Raw genomic sequence first — 27,673 nt, forward strand, 5'->3', positions numbered from 1 at the left:
GTGAGACATAAATATAAGGGCGTTCTAGAAAAAAGACGGCTTACGCAGTGGAGCGAGGGAGTGGTTGGGAGAGATGGTCGACCCCGCAAAGTGGTGGAAGCAGTAGAAATAGCTGCCCCACTTGTAGACACACTTTTTGTTGCGAGCAGACTGTCCTTGATGCACTGGGGTAGCTAACCTATATAGGCTTACTGCATGCTGCAGCATCTCCCACACGCTCATAAACACCCGTGAGTGCACACTCTCAGTCGGCCCCGTCCCTCTTTCGTGCACACGGGGTGGAGGGGACTAGAATCAGGCCACACATGCTGGAAGCGACTGCTGAGTTAAGTCACCTGTGCTGCTCGCCGAGCTCGCTAGCGGGCAGCCAGCTGCTCCTCTAATTAAGAGCCCATCTACTCAAGAGGCCTGAGCATATGGAGGACTCTATAGCATGGCGATAGTCTAATAGCCATACGCCGGAGCACCGGCCAGACCTTCTAAACCTCAGTGCACTATATTAGGGAGAAAAGGTTATTTTGGTCTTGACAGAAGGGTATCCGCTAAAGGAGTTTGGAAAAAAACAACAAAGCTTTAAACTGACATTTAACACAGTCATCAGCGTGTTCAACAGATCTGTGACTATAGCTCAATCCCTTCACGTTATTACTTTCCACCTGCAGGGTAGATGAGACACATCGTGGCACTCCTCAAATCTAAATGATTACATGACAATTAATCAACCCACTTCACCTCCCAGAGATGATATAACTGAGTGAATCTTAAGAGGTTGACTCTCTCTTCCTCAGTACTGTGTTGTGGGATCAAAGACAGAGTATCTTTTCCACTAAGTGGTCCTGGTGAGGTAAATCACAATGATTATCTGAATCAGCTTTAATGAAATTAATCAAAATGAATTAGACACGATCAAGGGGTATCAAATAACTTACAAAAATCTGCACATTCTCAAGAGGCAGCCTACTGCTTCTCCAGGCTTTCAGTGCACTGACAAACATCTGGACAAGCAGTAAGTAAAGAAGCAGTTAAAACAAAAGATCCTGTTATTGACTTGACCATACCGAGCTGTATTTTAAGTCAAATGATCAATGACAGCACATAAAACCACAAACATCCACAATTATACTGTCTGAGCGATAAATGCAACTTATTTGACAGATGATACTTTGACACTTGCAACAGGATGTTATTGGCGCGACTGTCCAAGGCCACAGAACATGTGGACACTTGCTTAGGCAGACACAAAACCAATGAGAAACACGTGGACAATGGACATGCATGTAGATTTGTACATTAACACACACAAGGTGCAAATATGCCCACACTTTTGGGAGCTTTAGCCTACAGTGCCAAACAACTTCCTATACATGCTGGCTATTTCAGATTGTATTATAAGGAATCCATTAGTCAGGAGCACAGTGCAGAGAGATGGCAGACTATGTATATTAATGGGTGTGCTGATGGAAGAGATGTACAAAAAAAAAGAAACAACTGACCAACTGATCGCAGGTGTGATAAGATTATAGTATTCAAGGCTGTAACTTCATGTGCATGCAGCAGCAAAGTGGCACTTCTCTGAGGCACAGTGAGGTCTCTGCCTTGCCTGCACCTGTTTTGGTGACTCACTGCGCATCACAGAAGAAACAAAGGAAAAGGGAGTGTAACGAACAATCCAGAGTTACACTACAATTTTGGGGTGTCAGAATTCTCTGCACGTCTTGTTGTACACTGCCTGTATTTGAGGCATTACTCAGGAGAGCCTCTCATGCATCGTATAAGATTATCTATCTATGACTGGAGTTGATTCAAAATTAGTAATGTTTTCCCATTTCTTCCACCAATCAACTATTGCTTGTTATTAACCAGCAAGTTCACAATTCCACACACATTGCAAGAGCAAACATTGACACTTTTTTGTAGTCTTCAAAGAAAAGAAAAAAAACTGAACGGACATTTAATTAGTGGGTAAGGTTTGTGCTAAATTGCACAAAAATGACATTACATTTATGAAATGCTCTACAATCTAAAGGTTTACAAACCCCAAAATGTGTTCCAAGCTTTACCTTGTAGCTACTTTAGGATGAAAAGGCAGTAAGAGAGTAGAGAGTCAGCACCATTTTTAATGTGTTTCTGTACAGTTTGTATTGTGATTAGCTGCACAAGAGCTATGTTTTGAATAAATCAAACACATTCAGTTCACATTTCCTCGAATATTGAACTGGAGAGTAGCAGTATTAGATGAGCAGTGATTACGTGCATGGTGAGTAAACCATTAAGTACTAAGCTCACTTAAAAAGCTTTATGCAATAGTTTATGAGAGCATGAACTGTTAACAAAAGCACTGTAAGGTCAATAACAAAAACTAACTCTTTAACTGGCCGTCTCTCCCAACAGAAAACGATCAACTTCTTTTTATCTTTTGTAAAGCCAAATAGTTTCAAACCATGTGGAGAAGGTGGAGAAAATGGGAGCTTTCTGAACGCTGCAGCATCGTTTGCTATTCTACCAAAATCGGCTCATTATTGGTAAGCAGAGGTCGTCTGTTGTTGGTACTGAGAACAGGCTCTCAACCAGTGGTGCCCAATCTTTTTCCTGCAGGGCCACTTTCGTGCATGTTTTCAGTGTCTCCCTGCTGTCTCACATTTGAATCTCATGAATGTGTCATCATCAAGGTCTGCAGGAAGCCTAATAATGAGCCCCCACATTAAAATCAGGTGTGTTGAAACAGGGTGGCATTTAAAACATGCTGGGCAGAGGCCCTCCAGGACCAGGATTGGACAACTTCGCCCTACATTCACTTTTCTACGAAGCAGTAATATAAATCAGGGTATCATGGGGCTAGTTGGCTAACCTATTAATCTCAGTAAATCTCTGACAAGTACAATATAAAGACATATTTGAGTCATTCCTCAATTTATGTTGGTTTTGTTAGATGATATTCAAATCACTTCTGAATATATTAGCCTTTAACCATTATATAACTTACCTCTGAAGTGACACTTGATTTTATAGCTACTGCATTTAAATACCCTGAGGAGTCTGTCTGCACTGTAAGACGGTCAGTACATTATTAAAAGAAATTTTGTGAAAATGCCATTTGCCATAACTATAACAGTTTATCTTCACACACTGAAGGAAATATGCATATTTTTGAGCTTGTTTAGGAAGCACCTTACCGCTCTGAAGGAGGTCTCTCCATGCATAGCTCTAATGTAAAAATTAAAGATTCATGATTAAACCACCACATAACTCAAAGGAGCCACACAGGACATCTGTAAGTGATCGAAATTACCTGCAAAAGTAAGGCAAACTCTTTGACTTCCAAACAATGTATTCATACTGTTATTCACATTGTATAAGCAAACACAGAATGTGGGCATGCTGGAATATAGATTGTTTACCGATACACTCAAACAATGCCAGAGCTATTTTCTTTCAAAACTGTAGCGGAGGTATGAAAAGAACCTTTGGGGCATAAAAAGGAGAGGAAACAAGGGCTTTAGCAGTGAAAGAACGGGACCCCAAAACTCCGGTCCTGTTTCTGTTCCAGGCAGCCATTTTTAGACAGTCATCCATTAAGTCTGCTGCGTTCCCATACTGTCAGCCCCTCGTGAAGCCAAAGAGGCCGTGTCAGCTGAGAACATTATGCTGGCAGGCAGGTAGGTACCAAGCGGCTCAGCACTCTCTTTGAGATCGTGGGAATCGGAGGAGGAAAGGGAGGAGCAGGTAGTGGAGCATAATATGACTGTCACAGCGGCAAAACATCTTCAGAAAGAGTAAGATGGATTAGAGTTTTAGCTCAGCATTAAAAGATGCTCTTAAAGAGATGGAAAAGAAAGGAAGAAAGGGCGGAGCGATGGTCACAGAGGCTCAGCATAAACTGCATTAGCACAGGCAGGATGACAAAGTAGTAAAAACAGTAAAAAAAAAAAAAAAAAAAAGGAGGAGGTTGCATTTTTTTTTTTCCCCAGAAACCTCATTCAGTAATATGGGATCTGAGTGAGTTGTCCTACAATATGAGAGAGAGAGAGAGAGAGAGAGAGAGAGAGAGAGAGAGAGAGAGAGAGAGAGAGAGAGAGAGAGAGAGAGAGAGAGAGAGAGAGAGATGGGGGACTGGCAGAGTGAAAAAGAGCCTGTGTATGTGTTGTATGGGTGTATCTCACCTCTGGCCCCATGTGTTCCGTCTGTGTTGTGCGGTCAGTCATTTGGCAGTCTTTCATCTTCAGGGCAGCTTTGGCACTCTCCTGCATACAAAACAAACACAAACCCATCAGACTCGGCCAGAATCTCACAAAATGTAAGGAAAAAAAGCAACATCAAATAAAAATAATTGAGAACTACTCTCCCAGCAGAGTTTTGATTTACTTCCACTCACAATACTTGGTGCAGCTGGCCTCCGTGCTTAAAGCTGGCTATCAAAAAAAAAAAAACTGCAACTCTAAACCATCTCAACCCTTCCTTCCCATTGGCTGTCTCTTCTTGAAATCAAAGAGTTCATAAAAACTGGGCTGAATTGCAGTAAAACTTTTCTCCAGCCAAATTTTGGAGCACGGGCCCTCCGCAAAGCGTATCAGTCGAGGAGGACTCATAAAGAGTGACGGCCAGTGCTGGCCAGCTCGCAAGAAAGGTCCTTCCAGGAGATAATTAATAGGTTTCCTTTGGCAGATTTACAGTTGGAAGTACAGAAAGAACAGCACTGGCCCTTTCCTTCAAAATTCAGCACTTTTACTTTGACCAAGAACGTGTCATCTCGTGTTACCTTTGTGTCATTATTTTGAAAAAGCAGGCTGCAAGTCCCCTGAATGCGACGAAGCCAGCAGTATTCTCCACCGGGAGCTCTACGTGACAATGTCACTTTTCATCCTGACATGCTCGACCTACCCTGTTCATGTTCTGAAGAACAAAATGTGTTGAAAGTTGCGGTGGCTATGAAATATTGGGAAATTAATTAACCTTGATTGAAATTAATAAACAAAACCGGGGACGAGGTGTAAGGATAGGTTTATGGTCGAGGGAAAGAAAGGAGATGAATTTATGTTATGGCTCTGAAACACGAACATAGACCGCCCTCTTTAAATGCAGCACAAGTGGGCTGACAGATTGAGTTAAAAATCAGTTTTCATTAATCAAGCCTGAAATGTAATAGAGGCTTTCTGCTGCTAAATGTTGCAGTTGAAGCATGGTCCTTCAACAAAATGCACCAGCAGAGAGAGGAGAAAACTCATAAAAAGTGACAGCTCGTGATGGCCAGCCAGCCAGCAGGTCCTTCTAGGAGATAATTAATAGGTTTTCACTGGCAGATTTACAGACAGAGGCAGGAGCGAGGAGAGCACTGGCTACGAGCTGCCCTTTCCTTCAAATGCTGCACTTTAACTTCGCCGCAGCGACAAGGTTTCTTTTCCGGCTCTCTTTGAGACAGTTAAGTATACACCATCACTGGTGTTCACTTGTACAACAGCCTCCAAAAACTGCACAACTTCATAAATCAGAAGCAGAGCCATACTCTGTGTTGCGAAGGGCATATGGTGCAGATAAAAATAAAAGTTAGGCTGAAGCGAAGATGAGCTCTGGTAAGACACCCTATATTAATACGCACAAAACAGATTTTGCCCTCAAAAAATTGTACAAGCCGTGTCTGAAAATCATGTCTGTCGGAAAGAAGTGCCAAATGGATGAATACGCACACGCCGACACACACTGAACGCTGATTGGCATCTGTCTGTGCGTGTGTGCTTGTGCATACATGCACAAGTGATTTGCATGGCCTCAACTCTGACGGATTCACGAGCGACACGAGGGGAAGACGACTCATCATGCCAGAATACGAAAAGTAATAACAAAGATAAAAACATGTGCCAGCTAAATCTATTTAGACGTTGAAACTAAATTAATGAGCCACGTAAAGATCCAGGTTATTGTTAGTTTTCACACAAAAAACAATAACTGAGGATAGCATGCAATACCAGTGTGTCATATTGCTTCACTCAGGGGTGTATACACCTTGTTTTCAGATTTAATAATGTCAAGGTGTTTATTTACATTATATCTTCATTTTTTCATGTCACAAGCCACCATGAGTTAGACAGTTTTTTTTATTAGCACTATTTATTCCAACACAGAAAATGTGTTTATAAATAAATTATCCAAGTACAAACGTTTAATTCTTGATTTAATCTTCTCAATTCTCCCCTCGGGGTGAACCAAAATTAAGGCTTTAAATAGAGGATACCTAGACATTTTTTTTTTTTTAGGGTGTGCTCCCTGTGCCTTCACCTTTTACCACGGACCTAAATCGCACTGTAGATGCATTAAGTATGAGTGAAATTAAACGTGTAAATTAAAAGTTGAAGGTCCTGGTGCAGTACACGGAGAAGCTATATTTCTAATTAAAAGTGGAAAAAAATACTACAGACCAACTAGTGCCTCCAATCATATCTGATGTTTCTATATCGGATATAAGCAGACGCCTCTTTATTAGACACACTTGTAAAATTAAGCAAAGTCAGAGGGATTCAAATTGAACTACGTGTTCATTATTGATGTTTTCATTCAGGGTAATCTCATCAATAATATGTTAATTTTACACTCGTGCTTGCCATCTCAGCCACGGAGATGAAAGGAGACAAGTGCTTGAAGGAGACAGTGAGCGGATGTGTGTGTGTGCGCCTACCTTCAGACTGTTTTGACACCCCTTGATCAGACTGAAAAAAAGAAGTATCACTTTGACACCGCTACAGTGCCATCTGTGTTTTAATCAGTCCTTTGGTGCAACAGTACGAGTGCACATCAAGCTCCCTGACACGCTTAAGTAGAATATATTCTGGTCAAATACCTTCTTGAGCTTGACACTATCATTTTCTTAATGCTTTGGTTAAATACTGCCACCTTGAAAGGTGCTTATTGCTCTTTTATTGCTTTCCAATACCCTCACTGACAGACCTGGCATGTTCAATTTTCTTTCTGAAACACATTTGCAAAATACAAAAAACTGTTGCATTGCGGGAAAAAAAGCTAGTTATGAAAGGTGTTGAGAAAAAAAAAATGTTATGATCCTGATTCTCATTATTATTTGTCTATCATTAACATACTGGATAAAAATGGAAATTGAATTCAAGATTGTGGATGAAGCACAACCGCAAAGAACGGTATGTGGTGAGCACTCACACCGGACAGCAGAGATACTCTGACTTTCTGTGCAGAGTTTGCATGTACCTACTCATTTTTTTTCCAAGTATTCTGGTTTTCTAGTCCAAAAACATCCATTTAAGGTTATTTGGTGCCTCGAAATTGAGACTGTCTGACTTTCTATTTTTGCCCTGTAATGATCTGTCCGGGGTGTGCCGAGCCTCCGTGCATAGTCAGCTGGGATCACCTGCTAAATCTGGGTAAAACAATACGTATGAATACCAGAGGGGCCAGATCCCCCCCCCCTTCCCAAATAAACACAACTAAAGTAACCTTCTTAAAGTGACCTAATTTGTCAACAATAATGAACTCAAAATGATGCATTTAAAACATTGCATGTACAGTAGGAATGAGATAGTTTTACTGTCTGTTTGGCAGGATCTACAAAAGAGCTCCAAGGAGTTTTTTTCAATAAATTTCTCTCCACTCCCACTCAGGACTGCGGACAATCTCTTGAGACAAAGAATTCAAAGTATTTCATTAAACCAATTTCCAATGGGATGTTCTCTCAACGATTTAATAATGAAACCAAAAACAATGAATATAGGAGACAACGTGAAACTTAGACTTTGTGCACAATGGAGGGATGCGGAAATTCCATTCTGCTAATACTGAAGGTGCGACAAAGAGCAAAAACAAAAACAACAACTCTAACATTGCCTGTCAAACCTGCATTTCAGTGGGAGAAATGGTCAAATTGTGCCATTTTGGCGTTAATTCCACATTAGCTGCATAAAGCACTACGCGGCGCCAGAGAGAGAGAAGAGAGGAGGGTCGGTGCCGCTGACAGAGAGAGGATGTGAAACAAATGAGTGGAGGGAAAAAAAGAGAGACGTGAGTGCCAGAAAGTAATCAAACCAACAGATGTCACAATAGACTCAAGTCAGTGGTTTGGACTGGCATCTCTGACAATACTGCAATAACACTACTGGCACATTACTCTGCTGAGACCTAGGATAATGTGTGCATTGCATTACTTTGAGAGAACAGGTGACAAATTACAGACAAGAAGATGACAAATGATGAAAAAACGTTGCCGTATGGAGCATTTCAGCAGATGATCCAACGATCAGCTTTCCAAACCACTAGAATAAAACACTGACAAGACAACACCGCTTGCATTTAAATCTCTACATTTCACCAGTATATTATCTATTTGAAATATCCAGACACAGAGACCTTTAAAAAAAAAAAAAACGGAAAGTGTGACTGGGATTTCAGCAATTCCTTTACACGATGTTCGCGTTTACTTCAACAGAGAAAAAATGAGCTTTGTAACTCCCTGTCATACTGATGTGACTTTATGTTTGACCATTCACACTTACAGCCTCTGGATTTTTGTGGTCAACCTCTGTGTTCAGACGATTCTACGCCTCTGCAGTGTGGAGACCCAAAAAGTCGATAATCACCATCAAGAGGGAGAGAGAAAAAAATAAATAAAATGACAAAACTCCTCCAACAAAAGTGAGACTTCTCAGTTCTTTGAAATCTTTGTTTAAACCTCCCTTAAAAAAAAAAAAAAAAGAAATATTTCAAACACTTAAAATTGAATGAAGAGATTTGTGCTTCAAAGGCAATTAGTCTTTAATTTATATCCTTAAGACTAATAATTTAAAAACATTGAAGCAGCTTTAATTATTCATTTCAAAGTTCAGAAAAACAGGGACCAAAAGAAAGAAACTGTGACGGATAAAAATAGATGAGCAAAGCTTCATTTCTTAAACGTCAGAAAGTAAAAGTTATTTTAATTATTAGTTAGGAAAACTTTAGTTCATACTTTACTGATTTCTCTTATTTTTTACCATAAGCCTGTATGCACATAAACCAGCTGAAGTTTTTTTTTTGCCTCCTTGGATCACTTTTGATGAATACTGATCACTCGTACCATGGACAAGACATACTTGTTATTCATTTTCACCTGTCATAGTGTTAAAGCTCTGTATATTCATTTCAATTGTTGGCAGTCATGCACAAGGTTTTGACCTTGTCTTGCCATGTGTTTGCACTCTGTGGGTGAAATAGAATTATCAATGTGTCCAGTTACAGTAGCCTTACATTTTCAAAAGTAAAAATTCTGTGTATATATGATCAGACACCATCATACGGGGCGGCATGGCTCGGTTGGTAGAGCGCTTGTCTCCCAATCGGAAGGTTGCTGATTCGATTCCCTCTCTGCCTGCCTACATGCTGAAGTATCCTTGGGCAAGACGTTGAACCCCACACTGCCTCCCCTCCCCAGGGCTACATATGTAGTTTACCAGCATCGAGTATGGAGTGAATGAATAACGCAATGTAAAGTGTCTTTGAGTGTCCTAAAAAAGCTATATAAAACCCATTTTATTTCATTAGAACCTACAACATGCAAACAACAATGACTACGGAAACTGATTGTTAGAAAAATACTTTTAAAGACCATTGCACGATTGACAATTATCCAATTTATGACACAAAAATCTCGATTTGAAATAGTAATACGATGACATCTTTGCTGGTACAGATATCACCGAATGACCCCCATAAAAATAGTGAGAATACTGACTGGTGATACACATTTAAAAATTGTACATTTCTGTTAACTAAAGGTACTAAAAGTCCTACTTTTTTTTTTTTTTCCCTCCATTAAAAGCGTCTGGAGACCTCACACATCCTGCAAGGTCCATCTGTGCTTTTCAGCTTTCCATATTGCCAACATTGCCTTATGATGAACTAAGAAGATGATAAAATGTGTGAAGAGTGAGTCAGAAAGCTTATGGGGGGGGGGGAGAAAAAAAAAAAAGGTTTGAATGTTTGATATCAACCCGTCATGCTTGTCATGTATGTTTGGTTTCTTACCAGTTCACTCTGGAGTCTGACAATCAGCTCATCTTTCTCCTTCAACTGTTGCAGCAAGCACTCCTCTCTGCTCGGATCCTAAACACCAGAAACAAGACACCATGTTACGCATTACTCAGGACGGAGCAGACAGCGATGATTTATCCACAGAACCCAATCCCACAAAAGCAATACAGAGAGGCAGCGAGAATAACAACATACCAAAGCGGGCGTGTGTGTGTGTGTGTGTGTGTTTGTGTGTGTGTCTTTACAAATGTTAGTGTATTTGCAAGTGTTTTATGTGTATTTGTGGCTGGTCCTGCCTGTGTGTGTGTGTGTGTGTGTGTGTGTGTGTGTGTGTGTGTGTGTGTGTGTGTGTGTGTGTGTGTGTGTGTGTGTGTGTGTGTGTGTGTGTGTGTGTGTGTGTGTGTGTGTGTGTGTGTGTGTGTGTGTGTGTGTGTGTGTGTGTGTGTGTGTGTGTGTGTGTGTGTGTGTGTGTGTGTGTAAGTGTAATAAAGTTGTCATGTGGTGCCTGCTGCAGGCCTGTGATCTCCTCTTCCCTCCACATTGCTGTGATAAACTTGTTGTATCCTACAGCAGCACCGGAGAGGACACAGCACTTTAACATGACCTTGTGTGGTCAGAGGACATTATTGTAGAGAAGCTCCTTCACAGACAGAAAGCAGTGACAAAAACAATAGAATACGAACAAAAATAAAAGTATTCTCATGACACTTTTCAAAAGAAATTCTAAATGATTCTAAATGATATGGCACAAACAACATGTGTGACGTTCCCTATTATGAGCCTGCTTCAGATTAACTCGTCTATCTTCTGGAAAAAAAAAAAAAAGGCTTAGTTTTTGAAAATCTAAAAGATTTGCGGCGAATTCTGCTTAACTGATGAAAACCGCATAATGTCCAGACTGCCAACCTCATTTTCACCGTCATGCTTTCAGAAGCCTTGTCATTTTCACATCCAGTCTGGGAAGAGCCAACAGGGAGCTTTCAGAAAATGGCCCACAGGGGAGTTGAAAATAGGAAATTATACCCAGCAGTTCTCATAAAAATATTAAACTCGTTTCTAAAGTGGACAGGTAGCGAGAACGTGGACAAACAGTGACAAGGATAGGCGAAGAAGAGGGGCCAGGAGAAAAGGAGCGAGAGCGGAAGAGTGATAAGATGGAGGGAACAAAATGACAGACAGACTGTCATTATCTGTTCAAGGACATAAAAGCAGAAGAGGAGAAGAGGGGTGAGATAACAGGAGGAAAATGAGGGGGAAAACGTGAGAAAAGGGGGACAGTGATAGAAAGAGCGAGAGGACAGAGGGGGCCTGAGGCGGAGCATGATGGTCTGAAACCGTGGGGAGCCATCTAGCTAAAGGACACACAGAGAGTCAGAGGGAGACCACAGGGAGCAATAGAGCTACAACACCGTCCTTTAAATGACCTCTTTGATGCAAACACTGCCTACTGGTCCCTCACTTTTCCTCAAGTCGCATAAAAATTCGGAAAAGTACTGGTGTAACCTGTACAGTATGAGACGATCCATACACGTGAGGGTCCACCAAGACACCTTCCTCGGATGAACTCCATCATAATGTGAACTGAAAGAAAGGAATCCTCCTCCAGCTACAGCAAATATATACACATTTCTGTTTTCAATCATGTAACTCAAAGGCAAACGGTTAAACATCCACCCTTGTTAGGCGATGCCGTTAATATTAGTCGGTTAAGTTAAACAGCAGTCAAGCGGGGTAGGAACTATAGAGATGTCCTCTTTTGAAAACCGAAAGTGCTTCTACAGTATTATCAAAAAAAAAAAAAAAAAAAACGTTGTCAGCTTGTGGGCTATGTTATTCAAAAATGGAATATAATTAGTCCACTAGAGCAATGTACGACCGCATTCAATGTGACATTTCGATTTTAACCTGCACAGAAGGGCGGGTGCCTGCGACTCGAAGTGTTAGCAAGCCACTCTCTAAACAAAACGCATCTTTTAATGGGATAATCTCTTATCCCGCTTGTTTCTAGAAGATAAAGTAGCCCATCACAACACTGACAAACAAGATATGCTTCCACTTAACGTTATAGAAGCTCTCGGATTTGGTAAGTTAATGGAATATGTTGAGCGTCGCTGCATGGTGCCAAGATGCAAAATGATAACGGAGTTGTTTTTCTCTGGGTACTCTGGCTTTCTCCCACATCCCCAACATGCATGTTAAATCCAGTTGTTTCTCTGAAACGGCAGTAGTTTTGAACGACCATGTTTGTCTGTCTCTTTGTATTGGTCCTGTCACAGACTACTGACCTAATGAGTCTTTCCTTTCTTTCCAATGCCCAGTTTTAGGCATGTAATACTGGTATAAACCGAGCACACGAGAGAAATGAATGAAATCCTAATATAAACTTAAAAAAAAAAAAACATGAATCCACTGACCCACCTTGGGATGCAAAACCCCCTTACTGTTTAATACCTGAAAATGGGGAAGATATAAGTTTAAAACAATCCTAATCTGCATGAGAGATACTTGTTGAGTCTGGAGGGAGGTTGATTCAGCTAATGGTCAAGTAGCCTCCAGCGGAGTTCGGCTTTCTGTGCCTTGATTGAATGGACAATCAAAAACGTGTACTTTACAGCAAGGCATGATTAATATCCTGTCCTAATGAAAAGAAAATAAGCGGCAACACTTTCTTTAATAATCCAGACAAAAACCCACATGGAAAAAAAAAATACAAAACGACTTGGTGGTAAAGCTACTGGTGTGGTAAGAAAAAAAATGCCTGTGTGGGATGTTTCCTGGGTAGATATGTTGCAAAAGTGATTATGAATTACTGAAGCAAAACCGTTTCCAGTATTGGAATAGAGTTTGAGGGAAGCACGGCAGATTGTATTTGACTGATCTAGATGCAGGAGCATGTATATAAAGGGGGTTGGGGGGGGGGGGGGGGGGGGGGGGGGGACTACTGGAAAGTATAATGAAGAGATGAATATTGTTGACTAGAAAAAGAAAAAAGATAATCATAGCTTGTTGAAGCTGTCAGAAAACAAAAGTGGCGTTCGTGTCTGTGTGGACTCACAATATGTAAACCTTCTGTATCTTCAGATTCAGAAAATGGTCAAACATGAGGTCACAGTGATCGGAAAAAACCTGAAAACCTGACTTAGGTATTCTTGACAGAGTGCCACATTTGCGAAATTTCCACAAAGTACTTCTGAAATTACAAGAAATCAGGAAGTCACAGTGACCCTGACCTTTGATCTTTGAAAATCAAATCATTTCAGAATGACAGTCGACCACGGCGGCAAATTGGAAGAAATTCCTGCACGGCATTCAGAACAGGTTGTGTTTGTGAGAATGAGATGCGTATAGAAAGCCAAGAAACATTTCATCGCCGGCGTTTGGCTGCAGCCAGGAAGAACTCCTCAAATAAGTAAGAGATGAGAAATGATGGACTTTTGAATGAGGGGATAACGCCCAGCGCTGACTATCTTTATCTGGTCTGCATTCACAGACTTGCAGTTAAAAGACGTGCGAGAAATTCATGTGTCAAAAGCATAACTCTGAAACCCAATCGATGTGTGAAGTGGGTGTGAATATCAGATAACTGGTTTTTGGAAAACATATTTCAAAGGTACAATAGGGATGTCAGAGGGGTCAGATGCTGTTCAACTGGAAAAAGCTTGAAAATGTTTCTGAGAACATGTCGTTTCATTTCAATAAACACTTTCCCATCCTAAGCTGCAGAAATGGTGGCCATATTTCATCCCCCCCCCCTCCTCCGAATTATAAAAGTAAATACAGAAAAAAAGACCTGCAACGGGTCTGAAAAAGTTTGGATGCTTGGGTTTTCTGGCTTCCTCATTTTCCTGTTTTAATTGCTGTTAAGCTGTGTGTTGGCGCCCTACCTAGGCTGGAGGTAATGGTCAAGGAAGATAAAATTGAAAGCTGTGCGTCCATTGTAATAAAATCTATAAAAGAATACCTTTTCCACTCGGTGGGGGGGGGGTTGAGCAATTACCAAAAACAAAACCCTGGAGTTGGTGAATTTCTTTCTTTGCCTCTACAACCGACAAAGCAATATTTACAGATAATATTTTTTAGTTTTTTTAAGACAGCCAAAACACAGGAATACACACAGACACTCACACACGACACATAAATTACTAACATGAGATTTGGATGGGAACAAATAAAAAAAAAACATGCTGTGACAATTACTACATTAGTCAGCCTCTAAAATTAATCTCACACTAATAGCAATGACGGCTGTTTGAAATGAGCTGCCTGACTACAACCACACAGTGGGTATCCTTCTGCATTCTGTGTTTGTGAGTGTGTGTGTGTGTGTGCTTGTGTTTATGCACGAGAGTTCATGTGTTACAGCAACCTTGCTTCAAATGGTAGAAAGAAGGCAGAGACTAAATTCAGGTTGACACATACAGTGTTGTAGTTTGTTTACAGGTCAAACAACATGACACAAATGTCAGAAGAGAGAAAAAGGAGGAGTTGAATAAATATAAGAAGCCAAAGAAAAACAGAATTCTAAAAATGTGAGAAAGAAACTATGTACACCAACATGGCCAAGCCATGCATTGCAGTGCACTCCGGTGTAGCCTGCCGCAAGATTCATTTTAAAGTATAAACAAAAACTAAAGTGGAATGTGAAACTTTGCTTTGTTTGCTCAAAGAAGCACCACAAAGTGCATTAAGTCACCCATCAGGTAGCATTTCAACCAATTTTTTCCCAGCTGAATCGAACGGAAAAGGCTACGGGAGAAAAGTGGGGCATGCGAATTTATTTCTAATGTGATTGGAACGGCCTCAGTGGGGATAAATCTGATCAAAATCATTGGAGTGCATCCACTTTTGTAAAAGAGATGTGATTTTGTATGGGGGTTGAGGCCCCTCTATGCTTGCAATCAGCAGCTGGTTTGAAGAGGGTATGGAGATGAATTGCATTCCCCTTGTTAGCAGAAATTATTTAATTTGGTAACTTTTTTGGGGGGGAGAAACACAATGACTGAGTGTGAGGGTTTTGTAGATATTAATTCAACAGCTTGTTCCATTCAATTTGTTTAACAAATTGTCTTTTTCTTGAAATTGAGGGAACAGGGGTGAGAAATAAAAATAAAATGATTAAATAAATCCTTCTCGTTATCTGTCTACCAATGTCCCAAACATCTATCCAGAACCCGAGAGTTCAAAAACCTGGGAAAGGGGCTAGAGAAAGTAAATATTAACTTTGACTGCACTTTTCCCATAATTTCATTGTATTTAAGGCTACAATCGTATCTAACAATAACAATGTTGTAAAAACATTCAAAAAAAAATATTTGAGAATCGTTTGGAAAGCAGCACAAATAAAAATAAAGTTTTTTCAAAGCAGAGACACAGACAAACCTCGAAACTATAATCCAAAAACATTCACTTCAAGCTGCTATTTTAATGTGTCTGTAGTATTCTCCAGATTTTAAAGCCAGGGGGAAGCAGTTTCACTGTTGTGGGCAATTGTTTGTCGAGTCCGGTGAAAACCTATAGGTTTGAAATTACAGAGAACAACAAACAACGTGATCACAAAAAATCCTTAACTGAACTTTGAATGGATGATAATGACAACTGGGAAATGAGAGGTCCGTTTACAGAGAGGAAAGTCAATACTAACAAGACATCATCATCCCGCCTTCAACAATTTTTTTCTTTGTTTTCCAAAATGCAAAATGCTTCATAGGAAAGGTTGGATCACTGATTTACATCATAAGTAACCACAATACAGACTGCTATAGCCAAATGAAGCCCAGGCACAGAAAAGTCCAAATCTACTGTCAGCATTGAGTACTTATTTTTTTTAATCCATTTAAATTACAAAACCAAAGCACATTAAACAAGGGTGCAGGAAATCTTCTTTTTCCTGTGTGTAAGCAGTCAGTGTATACCTGCATGCATGATTAAAACCTGGTCATGCATTCTGTGACCCCTGCCATCTGCATTCCACTGCATGTCAAGTACAGGGCCACCATTATATCATAAGTATACAATGATTCAGCTTTAAAAGTGAAGATTTCCGCTGCAGAAACCTTTTAGACCAGTTCTATTTGAATTAATCTGCCTTCTGAGACCTCCAAAAATGCACTAAGAACCACTTAGGTGCCTTATGTCTACAGTTATCTCAGAGACCTATTAAATGTAGTGTAAAGGGTTATAAAATGAGGCCAATTAGCTCAAATGGAGTATAACATTGGACCCCCATTACATTTTATGCTCTTCAGATAGGAACTCACAGACTCTCCTGTGATTATGAAATCATTTAAATATTTGGCGACTATAGGCTGGATGCAAAGAGCGCAACTTGACACATAACTAGATTTCAAATTGTCAGTTGTGCCCAGGGGCTCGATGCTTAATACAATCGGTAGAATTTCCAGTTTGTGTGTTTTGAGTGATTAAAAAAACACTAAAAAAAAATAAAATACAACTTTTTCTGAACGTTAAAATCGCGAGCAGAAAACAAAGAAGAAAAAAAATAAATAACAGTTTCCTGAGATGCATGCTGTGGTAAAGGAAATATGGATCTGTATTTCCAAGGTTTGAAGCACACGTAAAGAATGAAGCTATTAGAAAAATCCCACATTATGAATCATGTTTTTAGTCCTATCAGCAGGTGTCACGGACTGTTATTTCGGAAGCACATCTGTTTAGTTGTGAAACAGCCTGAGGGTGGGACAGGGGGGGCTTTCTAGGCTGAGGAAAAACAACTTTTTTTCCCCATTCCCTCTCTCTATCAGTCCGACTTTCCTTCTTGCAGTCAGCCTCAGAGTGAACCAGCTTTGTGAGATTAAATGAATAATCTGAGACGTCAAAGGCCTATTCTAATTTCTCTATTAAAGGGTTTTGATTTTATCATAAGGGCTGAAATTACAGGCACTCTGATATGGGACGAACAGAAATTTCAACAGAAAATCTAGATTTTCAGGACATTAGATCCTTGCAAAGTTTTTGATTATATCTTTTGTCTCTTTCTCACATTAACACACTTCAGTTTGTCACAGCGCGTGCTGGAGAAAATAACCACGTTCGGAGTGCATTACATGTCATCCGGAGAGACACACAAGTAGTTCCCATGCTCATTAAACCGATACCTGTCAATGGTGTTCTGCACACACGCGTCTTTCTAATGATTCTCCAATCGTGGCGTTACTCCGGGGAATGGTCTATATTTATAAAATCACAGTCATTAGGAAAAAATGCATTATTAATTTTCAATTACGCAGCATCTGACACAATGAAAAATGTTTCTCTATAAAAAGACGGTCCTCAGTTTTGCTAAAAACAAAGGTCAATTGTACACAAATCTCAATACATTTTGGTCCAAAAGTTGCTGTTTTGGACTTTCTATCAACACACTGATACTTGGAATACACCTCTACCAGAAACTCAGGGTCTGGGTTGTTGTTTTTTTTTGTCTTTCTTTTCACTTTCTTCTAAAATACAGTAGTAGACTTTAACTGGGACAGAATCTGGTGAAAAAATCGTGTCATACGCAACGGTTCTAAATGAAACTGGGGCGCACTGTGACACTGCAGTCTCTCAGGTGGCTACTGTAGATTATTTTTACACCCGCAGAATCGCTTTCTGGTGTGCCAGGACAAGCTCTCTTCTTCTCGCTCCTCCCTCGTTCCCTCCTTTTCTCCTTCCACCTCCGTACCCTGTCACTCGGTTGCCTTCTTCCTCAAACTAGTTATTTACCTTCATCTTCTGCACCCCTCGATTTACTTTAACCATTTTGAGCGAAGTTGAAGTCATAAAATTGAATGTGCTCTTTTTTGGGGTTCAACTAAAAACTCCAACACCCTCTCCCCCCCTCATTCTTTTTCTTCCAAATCTATCCATTCTCAGAAAAGGCACATTGTATTCTTAGCATCAGAACTTTTTTCTCATGCAATATGCCCTCTCTATCTTTAAGTTCTTTTCCATGCCTACAGCTCTGTCAAAAGGTCAGCCTTTGCCTCCCACCACCTTACTCATTCTATTCTCTATGCACACACTCCCTCTTTCTGTCTAAGCACAATTTTTCCACTTCCTGCTGTTTTCCTCCCCATGCTTTAACTACATCAATCTCCGAGTTGCCGCCGGTTCCTCTGTTGCTCAGTCTTTGCTTCAGGATCAACCTCCAATCAAGCCACCAAGAGGTGCATTTTAATAGATACATTAAACAAATCTGCTTCATGCTGTTTAAAAGCAATACTCTATTTTTTTTCTTTTTACAGATCTTCTATATCCAGTATGATCTCTAATTTGATAAGTTGCAGAAATAGCTCAGCCAGTTGCTCTCAGAATATCTTCAATAGGTGCAATATAAATGGAGGCTATATGTGTTCTCAAAGTCAACAATAGGCCTTGATGTTCAGTTCAAACATGTTTATATATAACAAAAGTACTTATATGGGGGGGGAAACTGTCAGCAATAGATTTGCAAAAGGTCTGTGTAAAAAAAACATATGAACTTATTATTTCAGGTTCTGAGGACATGTTCATACTTGTTGTTTCCCGATCTGCGCTGAACCGTTAAGGTCAGAGCTTTAAAAAAAAGAAAAAAAACTATTCAAACAGAGTTGACTATTGTGACCCCATGTTTTACAATCTAACTTCCACACCAATGCTTTGTGCAGAGCTGATTACGAGTCTGTGTGCATGGACGTATTGTGCTGATATTTTTACAGTCTGAGAGCTTACAAAAATTGTATAAAGGACTCTAAGTACAGACAGAAATTCCTCTATGGCACGCAATGAAGGTGATTTGTTGTACCAAGACCGCACTTCTGATGATCTTATGTGTTTGGTACATTTAGGGATCTTTGGTCCGTGATGTTCATGTTTCAGCTTAACTGAATTGCAGTTTGTTAAGAAGTGAACAGAGATCTGCTCTTCAAACAATCCCAGGGCTGCTTGTTTGGTGCGTATGTGAGTTTGAATGACTGTTTATAGCTGCACAAATGAACTGCTGTTCACATTGAATGTGCAATATGTCAATATAAAGAATGAAAATAGTCTTAAAATGTGAAAAAAAAATATCAGCTCAGGCAACTTGGAAGATATGTATTGTGCCGTAGGGATTTAAAAGCAAGGTTCGTAAACTTGCCAATCAGCCCCAAGGCGTCCATTTTTGTAATACCACTTTCTGCCACAAATTGATTGAGTCCCTCAAGAATCAAGTGCGCTCTCAGTCCAACATGACAGTTTGAAGCAAGTTTGGGTACTTACAGTTGTAACAGTAGATAAAATGACTGAAACTCGTGGCAACTACCATCTTAAAACTGACGGAAAAATCTACAATCCAGGCTCTCCACTGCCACCCAATGGACAAAAATCAATCTTCTAGGTTGAAATTTTAAACGTGACCTTGTAACCAAACTATTAAAATGTGTGTGACATCATTAACATGTTGTAGCCTCTCTGTTCTTCCAAATGTGCTCAGAAAATGCTGAACTGCAACTTTTTCTGAAAGCATTCTTACATTATGTAATAGTTACTGGCGATGTCTGAAAGTTGAAGTAGATAGCTATGGTTTTGACAGTATAATTATCTCATTTTCCCTTCTCTTTCCTAATTACACCACTCCTTGTGATCCCAGTTTTTCAAGCTGTCCACCTTGCCGTCTGTCCATCTGCACATTTGTTCATGAGGGCGTTGGAGCCAAAACTTCTGTCTTCACGCTGTGTCCCACCCTACATTTGAAATTTTTTCCTTATCATCCAGCTGCCACTGACACTTCATGTAGGTCAATAAAGAGGGCAAGTACTCACAAACACTTGCTCTTTCTCGCTACCTCTCTCATACACAAACACATAGATGCACGCTAAGACCCTGTGATGACGGAATTAAAAAAAATTTATCCGTGTGTCATCCAACGTTAAAATAGCCGACAAAACACACATAAAACAGCAATCTACACGATGAACTACCATCCTATTGTTGGGATTGAGTCAGCAGTTGATCTGTTGAAGCACAATTCAGAGCTTTTTACTGGGGTGTACATCCCTATATGTGGAAGGAACAGGCGGAGCACTTCACAACACCACGAGAGGAGAATATGATGAGTTTAGGACTTCACGGCTTCTCTCTCCCCGGCCAGTCAAATAAGAACTCCGCGGTGACTCGACTAAATCCCAGAGAAAAGCTTGACAAAAGCCCTCCCTTGGTAAACTTAAACCTCGCTCACACAATCCCGAGCGCCCCAGCGTTCGAGCACGCACACGAACGCGCACGCTCCCTGCAGAGATTCATAAATCTCGTCCAGGCCGCACAGCTCTGATGGACTCGGCTGACAGAGGGGGTCTCGGAGCCTGTCAAGGCAAGTGAAGCTCTTTGCCCCTCTCTCATTCAATTTATCCCCACCTCTCTTGTTTTTTTCATTACTCTTTTTGCCATTCTCTCCTTTATATTACCCTCTCCTTCACCTGACCTGCCCCACTGCTCTCTTTCTTCCTATTTGATCTCTTTATGATTCATTAGAAGCTGGTGGGGGGAAAAAAAGGCTTTTAATTGTTCTGATAAGGGTAAAACTGGAGGAGATGCGTGGATCAAAGGAAGATTCACTGGTAGGTTTTTGATCACAGGCAGACTGCTGTGCTCTTTTAATTAAACTAGCAGGCTCGGTGTGGTTGAAGGTTGTGTGAGTGTTTAGTTTGATCTGTAGTTACAAAAAAGAGACAACAACAACAGAGGCAGAGCAGCATACAAATACACAACATTTATACTTGGCCGACACTACACACTTTTATTGTTGTTTTTCATTATTTTAAGTCACACCAGACACTTTAAACAGCAGAAATTGTGACTTTTAAAGCCATGGCTGTTTCAGCTCAACAAAAATAAAGGAATTTCATTTTGTCCAGATGCATAAAGAAAAAAAAAAATATATCATAAAATGGCATGATTCAAAATACCTTAAAAGGCAGGGACTTTTCACTGCAAGGGCTAATGGGCAGGGACTGGAGGCTGGTGGCAGGACTTGTCTCTGTGCTCTGCAAAACACAAATATACAGAACAACATCAAGGTAACGTTTGTGATGACAACATGAGGAATGAAACACATTTTGATGGCAAACGTGTGCATCCAGGTGAAACATTTGTAATCAGGACATTAGCATGTTGTAATTTTAGACCACGGGGCTGTTTGGTGTGTGACCACTGTGTCAAGCCGGCACATTCAGTCTCTGGAAGCAAACAGTCTAAACGGTCACAATCATAATAAGATTGCTATATTTCTGGATGATTAACACATTGCATGACAACTTAGTTTATGTTTTATACTACTCTGTATACTATGTAAAATACACCCTGGGCAAGTTGACTGTCCATCACAGGGCAAAGAAAGAGACATCCAATCACACACACACTCACATTACCATTTCTACCATTTTATTTTGTTTTAGTGCTGTTAGGTTCTTCCCATGTTTTTATTTATCTTTTTCATAAGTTTCTATCTTGCCAGCTGGACAAGTTTGACCTGCCTTGTTGATGAAATGTGCTGTGCAAATAAAGCTGTCTTTCCTTGACTTATGGGGAATTTAGTTTCACCAAATATGGGACAGGAGCTCCCAGAGAAAAAAAACAAAAAAAGAAAAACTATTTTGTCTACTCATGGTCTAGTATCGATAACGATAATAGGGGATTTCCCGCAAATACTTTTATCACATAAATCAAAATGATTTAATCACAACAGTTTTTGAAGTAGCAAATTCTATGCACTCATGGAACATCTGATCTGTTTCTTGTTCCCTCCCCAAAGAAAATTGGTTGTAAACAATGAGATAAAAAAATTAATAAATAAAGAGAAGCCAATATATTTTACACACACTTATGTGGCTGGTTGTAGTTGTAATTGGTTTTTGACCATAGCCCCTTCATGTCAGCAGATAGAACTCAATCTTGATTCATCTCCTATCTATATACAGTTTCCCAAAAAACATAAGCAGCCTTTTTCCTCCTATTGTTACTAATACAATATTTTTTTTTTGTGATCAGATTTCTTATTATTTAGTTATTAGTTAGCCATTAAATAGAGACAAAATGATGATGCAAAGTCCTAACTGAAGTTGAAAGTCAAGAAAGGGTCAGGCAGGTGTATGGACGGATTGTGATCTCAAGGTCCCACCGCAAAGTCACTGCTACTTTACCACTGCTCATTTACATAGTTTTAGCCCATGCATTTGTTTACTTGGAGGAAGCAAAGATGCAATTTCCATCTTTATGGCAAGTCTATATCGATAACTCCATCTCATCCTGGTTTCTCATGTAATTACTGCACTTTTTTTTTTTGTTGGTAAAGCTATAATAACTTTGGCTCAGGTCCTCAGCACAGGTGTTTCCCCACAGACACACACACACACACTGCAAGCTGCAAACATTCATGAGCTCAAGGATCCACGTTCTGTGACACGCAGACCAACATGCAGAAACGCAGCCCCTCAGACTCGACGAGACACTGCTTTAAATGTCACCTGTGGGGGCACATGACAGGACAGATGGAAAAGCAAGAGAGGATGAAATCATGTCTCGTGCCAGGACTGCTGATACTGATATAATGCTGCACAGTGAGGACATGACAGCACACGCAAAGACGACGCGACAAGAAACATCACAGAAGTCAAGACAAGGGCGAAGGTAAAGTGAAGTATGAGAGAATAATGTGTTCAACACACTTGAGTTTCCAGTAATGTCTGGCTCTTTTGACATGCTGCCCTTCTGCAGATTTTGTATTCAAACCAACAGCTCTGTTGTTCAGAGTAAATGGCTCTACTTTCAATCAACACGCTATAAAAACATGCCTTTAGGGCAAAGTCTAATAGTATGTGCATATCATTGGCCGATTCTCCGATTTTAGAGAAAGCGTTGAGAAACACCGGAGTTCAAATCTCTGCACAGCATAAACTTTATGCTTTATTGGTTTGGCTGACCTTTTAAAGAAGCATACCTCCCTATCAGAATTATAGGTGTGCTATGGCGTCAGGCCCTCAATGTGTCATCGGTGATCAATGCCGTTCCCTATGTGGAGAGACAGGCACGTACTCACCAACACCCATACCCACTCTCTTTCTCCATCCTACACATACACAATGCCGTTAAGGTCACCCCTGTCCCACAGGCCTGAACACACAACTGTCCCCACAATTAGATGTGGTTCAGTAAAAAGCCTTTCAGATTTGTGAATTGGCTGCCAGGGGAGCCGTGAATTTAATGACTTGCACTACGCTGAAACTAAATGTCTACAGATGATGAATGGCCCGGGAAAGGAAGGCAGGTTTTGTAGTTTGATGCGCACCTTTAATCACATCCACACATCAGTTAAATAAAGAAGTGAAAGCCTTCAAATAACTCAGGGGCATCCATTCCCTCTCTGTTTCATTGACATTTTGCTTTTTATAGAGGGGAGGCGAAAGCATTTTAAAATACTGTCACACGATTTAGCGAGTTGGTTGGCATATGCAGTGTTTAAATTGGAGATACTCCGCTTGGCTATTAGTGGGTTTTCCTTTGGGATGGGTCTCTGTTCCACATCACCATGCACAGTCAGACACCAAACTTGGTTGGGGGAGTCCACCCAAGCTTTTAGAGATGTTGATGAGTGGCGCATAAGCCAGCTACTCTATGACACGATTCTGTCACTGAGCTGGATTTAACGGTGGTTTCAGAGACGAATGGCAAAGCCTGAAAACGTAATGAACAACAGCATTTTCAAATCCATTTTTATCATATCCACAGATATCTATGTGACAGCGCTGCAGAAATTATTTGGTGAGGGCAGCATGAACGAGCCGCAGCCGTAAGTCAAGCAGCCACCTCAGGAGTGAGCGTCATCGACACCAGGGCCTGACGGTGCGTGTGTGATTACAGCACAATGGTCACAGACACTGCGTGTGTACACTGAAACTAATGAAACATCACTGTTTTGCTGGAATCCACGGCTGACATTGACAAATGGAAATTATTGTCTTCTGAAACGATAACAAACACACAGACAGTGGCATTTCAGCAGTGTTGCTGCATCCAACAGGATAAACAGGCTTGGTTGCTGGATAAAAATGCTAATTTGACCAATATGATGTGCAATGAACACAAGAGTTTATTAGACATGATGTATTATCCATCTTGTCTGAGAAATAATAAACATTTACCTCTGATTTGTGCAGACAACGTTTTCTTTTTTTATCACCTTTGTTAATGGTTTCTTTACCCTTTCAATGCCTGACAAACAACTATACGACAAACCTTCACACAGAAGCCGGAGCGTGTCATTACAACTCGCATATGAGCTCAAACCATAGATATTGTTCTTTTCTTTGCCGTATTAAGTTCACATAGCATTCTTTTTAACTGCCAAGGCAAATGTATAGTCCTCGCTATAGCCTAGGGCATGTAGTTACCGTCTGAAAAATGCGATATTACCACCAAAATTGCTGCACATTGCTAGCTCCTAATTGGTGAAGCCATTCAGAGGATGCGGTGTAACTCTGGAGTAGATGTCACATTGGGATGTTGCAATATAACTGTGGTACTATTAACGGTGAAATATCAAGTCCTACTGTAATAATGGCTTTATGTTCACAACAAGAACGACTGAAACACGAAAGGAATCTGTCTGAATATCACCGAGTGGTTGTTTTTGACAAATCTGGACTGAATATTTGAGGCTAAACTGTCATGTTACCGGGGCCATAAATCCTTGTCCTGTAGTTGCAAGAGCCTGATGTTTACAAAACTTATCAACACAAAAACTATCTCGACTCACAATCTAGAATATGATTGTCATTGAAATACCTGAAAGATTGTCATAATTTAATTAAAAGTTTGGGGCTTCTTCAGGAAAGTCAGGAGCCACAAGTTGGGGAAAACAAAACAAAAAAACTAAAATATAACATAAGAGTGAGGCTTAATATCAAAAGGTCAAGTAATTAAATGGCAAAGACAAAATACATATCGAATCACCCTCCCAAAGCTTTCAGAATGGATTATATCTACTGGTGGAGGGTAAAGAAATTTGCAAGTTAATGACACAACAGAGCAAGCAAAGAGGGCCGAGTATCTCCTTCATATTCATGTTGTGCTGTCCTGAACCCTCTCCCTCTCTCTCACACGCTTTCTTTAGTTTCTCCATCACCACTTTGGTTTATGTGTTTCCCCCGCAAATTATCATTTCATCATTTCCATGTCTCCGGCCTCTTTCACGGTCACCCTGTGAGAAAAACAGCTGAACAGTAACAAGATCAGGAGAAAGCCATACATATGCCACTGCGGACCGTAATTCACTGCAAGCTTTGATCTTAGTTGAAGATACTAATGGTGGATAGTTAGGCAAGGTCTGGCCACCCTTTTATGTGCTTTTTTTGTGCATTTGGATTTGTGAGTGTGGGTCTGTATGATACTTTCGAATTCGGTGAGGGTCAGTCACCTATGCAAATCACAACAAGGCCATAGCCAGACACACGTAATGGATGTTCTTTGAACTCAACTTCCTGAGCTTACAGTAATGTCAGAATCTCCTCGTGGCATGTTGAATCATTATGAACATAGTTTTTTCAGTATATGTAAAAATATGTATAAAATATATATAAAAATAGACACTGGCTTTCAAACAGCAGCATGAATTAAAAATCTTTACGGTACAATGTGTATGCTGATGATATATAAATGTATATATATTTATATTTTTGGGTGAGGGAAGTTCTTGCGTGTTGTTGTTAATGTAACAGTAAATAATAACCATGGCTTAAGTGCTAGGACATGATAACTAAAACCGGTTTACTCCTGTCACCCCAAACGTGGCACAATAACTCTCTTACTGCAGCTTCAACGCAGTCATTTAAATATCTGCGGTTAAATCCCAGAATGAGGAAACATCCTTCAAGTTACTCAACCAGACAAAAATCTTTAAAATATACTATCCATGAAAGACATCACTTCTGCACAGAGAATAAACCATTACACGAAAACAAGACCATTACCACTCATTTACACAAATTTCCAACGCTCATTTGCCTAAATCGATCACGCCAAAGTCGATATGTTTACAACATAACATAACATAACATTTTACTGATTTAGCCCGCAAAAAAAGCCACAATTTTTCAAAGAAAGAGTATTCAGGCCAGGAGAATTGTCTTAAATGTTGTGAAAGTGGTCCTTAATCGTTTTTCTAGTGCGAATATGTTGCTTCAGGAATCTGCGGCCTAATATGCCAACACAAACAGGTATGTTTTGTGAAACATAAATGCTGGAAATACGTGTTTTTCCGAGTGTAATGGGGAATTTCCTTCAGAAAGGTATTGACGACATATTAGAGATGTACGTCAACAACGACAGCTGGGTCCTAAATGTAAAATTTTTGCCATGTGGATTCTGGTAGAGTAACTTTGAAGCATACTTTGGGCGACACAAAAAAAATGTGTAAATTACAATGTGCACTCAAAAGAATTTATTGTGCATCAGACCTATATAAAAGTGTGTAAATTACCTCCAAAATAGCCTGAGACATATTTACCAAAACATTATGTTTCAAAACAACTCTAAACGTTACATGTTTAAAATCAACTGCACTAACTGATTAAATTTTTTTTTTTTAATGGTGTAAAATGGCAAAGTGTTACCGCACAAGGTTGCAGTGAGTAGTGACCCCTGGTTTTTGTCGTTAATCATGTGACGATATTGCAGCAAATCAGTGCGTTACAAAGTGACCATTACAGCTAATCATATCTTTAAGACTGCAAATTTAATTCTCCTGGTTTTCACATATTCAAACTGAGATCTCCTCACAGCCCCAGGGTAAAAACTTGGGCTTGAAGCTGGCTAAAGTACGTAAAGAGTAGAATAAGGGTCTGAAACAGGAGGATTCATGTTTGTATGTATACAAACACAGTTACAGTGCAAACAATATGACAGCAGGCACTTTACAAGGCCTCTGAGTTTCCTCCACCATACATTAAGTAAACGAAACAAAATGATTAAAAAGGCCTTTTAAAGGAGGAAGAGCAACTCCTCTGACACAATTTCATGGAGCTGAAATTGAGATGATTAAAACAGCGAAGGAGAAATTTGTATGAGGAGCACCATGCACGGCAGTTCCAGATGAAATTGCTTCATATTGTTTGCTAACCTCTTACACTCACCAATATAAAACAATTTGATGCATTTATAACTTGATAAGAGCAGGGCTGCCTGCTTGGTTTCTTTAACCTATGTGCTCTGTGACCGTTAAAAGCACAACAGTCATCTTTAATTCATTCATCCTATATAAGCCGTTGTCGAATGGGGCAGTGCATGCTGCCGGCTGCATTGCGTGTGCATATCCCACCTCCTGCAGGGTCCGTCTCAGTCTCAAAAGAAGGGTTTTGACAGCGGTGCAGTCCTGCTGCATTAGTCTCAGTGGAAGGGTCTCGAGCCCCGGAGGTAAGGGCTCATCGTCCCTCACTAAACCCAGCCCTGTGCTCCAGTCAGCTGGCAGCAGGCTGGTCGGACGGCTGGGTTCTCTGGAAGAGAGGTGAAGAGAAGAAACAGAGGTTTAATGTTGGTGTGAGTCAGCGTGAAAACTTGATCATTGACCCGTCGTCACTGATCCCTGCTGCTATCGACCAGAAGAAACCTCATCATCACCTTCGGTGTGTACGAATGGGGGACAGGA

The 27,673-nt window shown here is 40.3% G+C and overlaps 1 protein-coding gene across 1 annotated transcript in view; it reads right to left on the reverse strand.

Moving 5' to 3' along the window:
- Positions 1-27,673, reverse strand: part of ccser1 (coiled-coil serine-rich protein 1) — a 127,636-nt gene that overhangs the window by 52,865 nt on the left and 47,098 nt on the right. The window contains exons 7-10 of the mRNA XM_080466718.1: positions 27,347-27,521; positions 20,943-21,020; positions 10,015-10,092; positions 4,161-4,241 (exon numbers count right to left, since the gene is read on the reverse strand). Coding sequence (XP_080322844.1) covers positions 4,161-4,241; positions 10,015-10,092; positions 20,943-21,020; positions 27,347-27,521 — 412 coding nt within the window. The remainder of the gene's footprint in view (positions 1-4,160; positions 4,242-10,014; positions 10,093-20,942; positions 21,021-27,346; positions 27,522-27,673) is intronic.

The sequence above is a fragment of the Lipophrys pholis genome, assembly GCF_963383615.2.
Source record: "Lipophrys pholis genome assembly, chromosome: 7".
Classification (NCBI taxonomy): domain Eukaryota; kingdom Metazoa; phylum Chordata; class Actinopteri; order Blenniiformes; family Blenniidae; genus Lipophrys; species Lipophrys pholis.